This window comes from Nicotiana attenuata, unplaced genomic scaffold, assembly GCF_001879085.1.
Source record: "Nicotiana attenuata strain UT unplaced genomic scaffold, NIATTr2, whole genome shotgun sequence".
NCBI classification, from domain to species: domain Eukaryota; kingdom Viridiplantae; phylum Streptophyta; class Magnoliopsida; order Solanales; family Solanaceae; genus Nicotiana; species Nicotiana attenuata.
The window spans coordinates 15,518-23,601 of record NW_017673948.1 but is presented as its reverse complement, the minus strand read 5'-3'; the positions used below and the strand labels follow the sequence as shown (position 1 = coordinate 23,601).

The following is an 8,084-nucleotide window of genomic DNA, read 5'->3' as shown; positions in this document are numbered from 1 at the left end:
ATAACTCTGCGCGCACCAAAAAAAAGAGGATTCGACTTTGTTTTTTTCATATGCTTTGATATTGGCATCAAACAAGCTTAGCTCAAATTTTTATTAGCCATAATTGTTGAATAATGAAGAATAAATGTTACTTGCGAGATATAACTTAATGTAAGTTACTTTTGATATTTAATCTTTTTCCTTTGTCCAATCTATTAACATCGGATTACATGCCTATTGTATTATTCATATTTGTAGGTTGATGGTTATTATCATGACATTAACTAAAAAAAGCAATTAAATTGGTTAAGACGCGATGACACTAGTTTTCTCTTCAAACAAGGATTGTTATATCATTTTGTAAATTCTGTGACCATCTTTTCATTTCCTTGGTTGTCTTTTGGGTCAAAAGGGGTTCCTTTCCTATTCAAAAGGTGAAAAAAAACTATTCAACTTGATGAGCTAAAAATAAAGATTGACCTCTGGTCTAATAGTTGGCTAAGAACGTGACAAGTACACAGAAAATGAACAAGACGGTGATATTGGTAACCGGAGCTTCTGGTTACCTGGGTGGACGGCTCTGCCACCAATTATTCAACGCAGGCCACCATGTTAAGGCATTCGTTCGCCATACAAGCAACCTATCTTCTCTACCTTCGCCTACTGATGGCGGAAGCGGCGGCGGAACCCTAGAGCTTGTGTTTGGAGATGTTACAGATTATCAGTCACTCCTTCAAGCCTGCTCCGGTTGCCACGTCATCTTTCATGCTGCTGCAGTGGTCGAGCTATGGTTTCCTGATCCATCTAGATTATTCTCAGTGAGCACAAATAATGCGTTTCGCTGAAGGAATATTTTTATTCGTAGAAAATGTTTTACTTTAAAAAATCATTTTTCAGTGTTGAGGTAGAAAAAGTAGGTTACACGTAGTAATTAGACATATACAAGTAGATGACGGTAGAATAAGAGGGAGTACAAATAGTATGTTTTGATTAGGATATAAAAATATTTTACTGAATTTGTGGTCTAAAACAACGCTAGACATTTCTGTAATTATAAATAACTTAAAAGGAAAATATGATACATAACTAACAGAGTGATGTTTTTGTGATATTTATGAGTATTATTGATTGTGCAATATAAGAGTAATCTTTTTGTGAGTATTAAATGATGGTGGAATGATCTGTTTTTTCTTTTTTTGGTAATACTTATTGCATTTATAGGTCAATGTTGGAGGATTGAAGAATGTGTTACAAGCTTATAAAGAAACAGGAACTATAGAGAAAATTGTGTACACATCGTCGTTTTTTGCCTTGGGATCAACTGATGGATATGTTGCCGATGAAACTCAGGTATAAAAGCTGATTTACTGTGTTAAAGATCTCATATTAATAACTAGATTTATTCCTTCTTTAGTTGAGACAGTTCACGTTTCAGAGCAAGCAAAGTCTTGTTTTTTGAGTCTCATCGTCACCTCTAAACTAATATTAGTCCCAAAAAAAAAAGAGGCCCGCAAGCTATATTTTGTATGATGGTGGTGTCGGGGACAAGTACTAGGTGGGCAGATGGGAAGAAATTATGTATTTTTTGGCTTTATTGGTATTTGAACAAGAGGCGTCAAGGTTGGCCCTACTTCATTGACAATTAGGCCACATCCTTGGGTGCAAATGTTTGACTAACATTACGGAATGCAGACTCATACCGGAATTTATCCAGGACTCATATATGGTCCTGGAAAGGTCACGGATGCAAATATCGTTGCACGTATGGTAAATATTTCATCCTTCTTCCTCTCCCCTTCATGGATTCAGCTTGATGTTTGGAACTAAATTATCTTTCAATTGATGGTTAGGATCAAAATAACTCGTTTTAATGCTGTGGATTTTGGAGATAGCTATATATTGGCAATGTTTTTGTAGTTGATTAATAAATTGTAGATGTTCTATCATTTCATGCATATTAACTGCTTCACCAAAGAGTAAAACATGTTCAATGATGCCAAACTCCTCATTCTGTAAGAGGGATGTTTGTTAATTAATTCTGTTTCCTTGAAATGAGAAGGAAGAAGAGGAGGAATGCTGATAAAAAGGAGATAATCAAGAATTTTGCATTTTTGCCTGTAAATTAAACCAATTTCGAACTGTAGGAAAAATTCCTCAATGAAATTTTTTGAAGGGTATTAGTACCCAAAAAAAGATGTTGTGGTGTCCAACGGGACGGGACGGGACGATTTTAACGGGACGGGACGAGATTTAGGCGGGACGGGACGAAACGGGACGGGACAAACGGGACGAAACGGTCGTCCCGTCCCGTCCCGCCAACCAAACGGGACGGGACGGGACGGGACGGGACGGGACGGGACGGGACGGGACGGGTTCGTGGGCCTTAGATGTATTTTTTTTTAAAAAAAAAAATTCTAGTTTTTTGAAAATTACTATGTTTTTAAAGTTTGCAACGGCTAGATTTTTGACTTATTTAATAAACTTAAATATTACTATGTTAGTATGTTAAAAAGAAAATTAGAAAACTAAGTAAAGAATTATAAAATATTAAAACAAAAGACTTGTAATGAAATAATCTAGTAAATATAAATTTATAATAGAGTTATAATTTATTTAATATAATTTCAAAGTATTAACTATTAAGTAACACCGACAAATCATAAAAATAATTCATCTCTTAGAGCCATTTATTTTATTAATAGAACTTTCAAATCTCAAATACAAATACAATTCTTTTGAAGAGCACCTAATCTACGCAACCACCTTCTAGGAAGGGTTCTGTTTGAACTAGGCCTCTTAGTAGCCAATTACAAATTATCATACTAATATTTGTAAGCTCCTATATAGCTTCTTTGTAACTTATCAATAATATCTCTTGGACATTCTACTGGAATTGGCAATGTTGATTGATGTTCCATGAGCTCCATGCCATCATCGCTCCCAGTGGTAAGTATCTCATTGTATTCTTCTTCCTCCCTAGTGGTTAGTTTTTCAAAACCAAGATTTCTTCTTTCTGAATTAATCCAATCTCTGAATAAGACGGAAATCTCTAGACTGTCCTCCGCTAATGAATGTCTATGATCTCCAATTTGAAATCTTGCCGCGCTAAAAGCACTCTCCGATGCTACTGATGATGCTTGAATAGCCAGGATATCTCGGGCCATAATTGAAAGTGTTGGAAAAGCCTTGCCACGCTCCCTCCACCATGACAAAAGTTGTTCCTTGCCTTCTTCGTCTTTAATATTTTCCAATCCTTGATTAAGATAAGAATCAAGTTCATCATCAATAGAGGAATCAAAACCTGTTATATCATCCATATCTTCCCATAAAACTTCTGCTCCAGACTTAGAAGTAGAAGGAGCAGTTTTAGTACTAGTTGTATCCATAGATTTATATTTATCAAACATTGATCTAGCATAAAAATATATGCTAGCTTGGCAGTTTTCGAGAGATGGTTGTTCATTTTCTTGAATTTCTAAATTCTCATAAATTTTACGAACAAGACCCTTTGCACCTCTTAGTTTTAAAGATGGGTTAAGTAGTGTAGAAATTAAATAAACTTCGGGAATAGGGAAAAAAATACTTTTTAAATTTTAAAATCATTTCTTTAATGGCTGGTGCATAAGTTGGATTTTTTTTATACTTACCAAATACAACAGAAATTCCACAAACATACCATAATATTTGTGTAATAGTAGGATAATATATACCAGAAAATTGTTTTGTAGCATAATAAAATTTTTCTAAAAATTTAGTAAGCTCTCTAATTTCATCCCAATCAGAATCAACAATTTGATCAACAGGGTAAGCATTATGCATATTAAATACTTTTTGGATGGGCACCCGATAATCATAAGCAACTTTAAGCATTTCATAAGTAGAATTCCACCTAGTACAAACATCTTTTGGAACTTTTCTAAATGGAAGGCCAGCACTAGCACATTGTTGAGCAAATTCACGAATTCTACTTTGTTTATGAGCACGAAAAATATAGCCACAAGCATGTTGTATTTTACTACAAGCATCAGAAAATAAATTAAGACCAACTTTTACAACCAAGTTAAAAATATGGCATGCACATCTAACATGAAAAATTATTGGATTAATTGGACAAAGTCTAGATTTTAAGCTATTTGCCGCGGTTGTGTTAGCAGAAGCATTATCTAAGGTGATAGTTAGAACTTTATTAATAAGCCCATAAAAATCAAGTATTTGTAGAACAGTAGTTGCAATATATGCTCCAGTGTGTTTAGAGTCAACAAATTTATAACCAATAATACGTTTTTGCAAGTTCCAATGATGATCAACCCAATGACACGTAACAGTTAAATAATCACAACCATTAGGACTACGACCTATATCAGATGTGATGGACACTTTACAATCCAAGTGATAAAATACACAACGAATATACTGAAGATATTCAGTCTGAAATTTAAAAACATCATTTCTAACCGTGGTCTTGGGAAAACCTTGAAAAGCAGGGTTATAAGTTTCTTGAATATAATGCACAAAAGCAGGGTGAGAAGGAAAAGTAAAAGGTAAGCCACAGACCGCCACCATTTTTGCTAAGTTCTCACGATCTCTATCTTTGTTATATTTGTGTAAAATATGACCGGAAGCAGGGTCAAATTGTTGTTGAATTTGGTTAGAACCAGATCCACTAGGAGTGCCAGTACTGATGGTAGGATCTATAATTTTTCCGGCTTCTATGTTAGCTTTTATCCATAAATCTTTGTGAGCACTTCTCAAGTGTCTAGTTAACCCCCCCGTCCCACCACTTAATGAGTGTGCAAATTGTTGCTTACATTTTTCACAGATAGCACGATGATTGACTTTATCATGTTTAAAAAATTCCATACAAGTGATGTTTTGGGACGTTCAAACCTTAGGCTTACCCTTACCAGGGGGTAAAGCTCCAGACTGAGATTGACTCTGAGTTAGAGCTTGTGTTGCGGGACTAGTGGGTGTTTCGTCTAATTCTTTCTTCCTCATTTTCTTCATCCTCATTTCTTCATCCTCAAAAAAAATATCGTTGCCAAATTGTCTTTGTAAAGTTTCATGATCTAATTTTCTCCGACATGAACATCATAAAATGTGGGGGGTTGAGAAAATGAAGTTTCATCAACATGAGTCATTTCATCAATATTCGTTCAACTCTATGGGGTATAGGAGAAGGGTTAGGATTAGGATTACTACTACTTTCACCTTTACTACTTTTTTTACTACTTTTTTTAAACATACCAAATACATTTTAGGTGCCATGATTTAAATACAAACTAAATTAGAAAAGCTAACACAAATATTACACAACACAAATGAAATACGAAAATATAACACGTAAAGTAAACAAAAAATTAAGCACTAAAATGATACGCAAAAATTATATATTAAAAATTAGGAGATGGAACGAGTGCACCGTGATTAAATATTGAAACTTGAAGAAATTGCCCGAAATATTGCTCCAAATACTTGACGAATTAATTTGAAGCTTGAAAGTTGCTCCAAAAAATTTGCCCAAATACTTGAAAGTTGGAAAGATATCACTTGATAGTAACAATATTGAGAGAATAATATAGAATATTAGAATGTAAGAGATTTGAGAGAGAAGATTGATTTTTTGTGGGAAAAAATGAAGAAGAATGGGGGTATTTATAGTAGAAAATAGGGCCAAAGTGTCAAATATTAAACTTAAGGGTTATATTAAAAGTTTGGGGGAGAGGGGGGGGGGGTTGGGGGTGTTTTGGGGGTGTGGGGGCTTTTTTGGACCGTTGACAACGGCTATTTTTGCAATTTAAGCCGTTGCCCAACGGCTAGGTTTTAATTAAAAAAAAAAACAGGCGGGACGGGACGGGACGCGGGACGGGACGGGACGGGACGCGGGACGGGACGGGACGAAGCGGGACGAAACGGGATGGGACAAACGGGACGAAACGGGCGTCCCGTCCCGTCCCGTGTCCCGCGTAACATTGGCCCATCCCGTTTAATTTTTAGCGGGACGGGACCGGGACGGGTCGCGGGACGGGTCGGGCCCGTTGGACAGCCTAGTTGTGATTAAGTTCCACAAACATAAACTTTGAGGTACTCTGTATCACCTTGTTTGATACGTTACCTGTCAACGAAAGAAAGAGAAAACAGTGCTTCAGGTCAATGCTCATGCTGCGATAGTAGGATTTAGCAACAACAATAACAACAACATACCCAATGAAATCCCACAAGTGCGGTCGGGGGAGGATAGTGTGTATGCAGCCTAAACCCTGCCTTTGTAAGGTAGGGTATAGCAATTTTACTAGTTAGCTGCTGTAATTTGATTTGTCAGACATGAAATTTATGTGGTATTGAGTTTTCACATAATTTTGTCAGATAATTGAACGCTTTAGTGGGCGTTTACCTGGTTACATTGGCCAAGCAAATGAAAGGTTCTCTTTTAGTCACGTTGATGATGTGGTTGACGGGCATATTGCAGCTATGGACAAAGGCAAACCAGGCGAAAGGTATCTTCTTACTGGGGAGAATGCGTCATTTAAGCAAGTTTTCGACATAGCTGCCATGATCACTCAGACAAGAAGGCCTTCATTTGGAATCCCCCTACTTATTATTGAAGCTTACGGCTGGATATCAGTTCTTTTCTCCAAATTAACAGGAAAGCTTCCTCTAATCAGTCCTCCGGTAAGAAACTGATTGACATTTCATGCTTTCATTTGTTATACTGGTTTTTCTTTATGTAAGTATGTCTTAAGTTGTATGAGATTTGAGATCAAACGGTGGTGACTTTTGGTTTAATACATTAATGTCACAATGACAGAAACATTGAGCTTTAGCTTTTTTTCTTTAAGGTTCTTGCCACTGCCCCGGCTTAAATTACTTCAGACCTGTTACTCTGAGATGGATAGTAGCGCCTTCTTATTTGGTTCTAAGTGTGAAAAATTGTTTTCTTAGCATTAGACCTTAATTCTTATCACCTCGTTAAACATCATCTTGAACAGATTGTTTCCGCGGCTAGACATCAGTGGGCTTACTCTTGTGGGAAGGCAAAAGCAGAGTTGGATTACAACCCCAGAAGCTTGAAAGAAGGTTTGTCCGAGGTGCTTCCTTGGTTGAAGAGCTTGGGATTGATTGACTACTAACAAATACTAATATTTTTTAATTGATTGTGGAAGGTTCTATTCATCAAACCACACCATATTTTTTGGTGGTCCAATATTTATAAGTCACTCTCATTAGAGATCACCAATATTAGTACACGTACGATATGTAGATAATATTAAAGAATATTAATCATATTAAATCATAAGCTGCTTTGTTTGAGCATGTTGCTTTAATAAAATTTTAACTATCATCTTGTTTTTCAGTACAATGTAACGAATAATCAAAATAATATGAAATTAAAGGAAACGAGTTATACAGTCATCAAATAACATTTTTGCTCCATAGTTTTTATCATTACATTTTCCATCATTTAGTATTATTTCATTGTTGAGATGATTTTTTTAGCTTCTCACTTAGCTTAATGTCATAGTCTATTACTCTCTTTTTGATAAAATATCACTACTAGAAATCAGATGGTTTCCGTCCAAGGCTTTCCGACCTAAATCGGTCAGAAATAAGAGTATTTGGTCGCAAAAGTCAACAAAAATTGCCTGACAACAAAAATTATGTACAAAAATAATTATTTAATAAATTTACCAAATTTCCGACCGAACACGGTCGGAAATTAGGTCAAGCTTGTATATAATGTATTAAAATAATTATTTATTAAAATTTTCCAAATTTTCGACCGAAATCGATCGAAAATTTTGAATTTTTTGTTTCCCACACAAGATAAAAATTATATATATTTAATTAACCAACCGAAATAATTATAATTCAATATTTTCGACCGAATTCGGTCGGAAAAATGTTTTTATAGAAATTAAATAAATTTAATAATACTTGTGTGTATAAATAATAAAGAAGTTTTAAATAAACAATATTTAATACTTATATCAGCAAAAAAAATTAAATTTCCGACTGATTTCGGTCGGAAATTGGTCAAATATTTGGTCATACTTGCATATTATGTACAAAAATAATTATTTATTAAAAATTTACCAAATTTCCGACCG

At 35.1% G+C, this 8,084-nt stretch overlaps 1 protein-coding gene across 2 annotated transcripts; it reads left to right on the top strand.

The window, feature by feature from the left end:
- The first annotated feature begins 276 nt into the window (after window positions 1-276).
- LOC109217688 (putative dihydroflavonol 4-reductase) lies at window positions 277-7,282 on the top strand. 2 transcript variants are annotated; one of them, XM_019381952.1, is made up of 5 exons: window positions 277-797; window positions 1,201-1,329; window positions 1,672-1,746; window positions 6,343-6,648; window positions 6,966-7,282. In XM_019381952.1, the coding sequence occupies exons 1-5, from the start codon at window positions 504-506 to the stop codon at window positions 7,104-7,106; spliced, it is 945 nt and encodes a 314-aa protein (XP_019237497.1). In that variant the 5' UTR covers window positions 277-503; the 3' UTR covers window positions 7,107-7,282. The 2 variants fall into 2 exon arrangements, with proteins under 2 accessions (XP_019237497.1, XP_019237498.1); XM_019381953.1 differs by lacking the exon at window positions 1,672-1,746.
- The last annotated feature ends 802 nt before the right edge of the window (window positions 7,283-8,084 follow it).

Bases quoted from the DNA above. Each gene is read 5' to 3' on its own strand.
- LOC109217688 (XM_019381952.1), top strand. From the start codon at position 504: ATGAACAAGACGGTGATATTGGTAACCGGAGCTTCTGGTTACCTGGGT. The intron at 1,747-6,342 runs GTAAATATTTCA...TAATTTTGTCAG, and splicing joins CAAATATCGTTGCACGTATG to ATAATTGAACGCTTTAGTGG. The intron at 6,649-6,965 runs GTAAGAAACTGA...CATCTTGAACAG, and splicing joins TTCCTCTAATCAGTCCTCCG to ATTGTTTCCGCGGCTAGACA.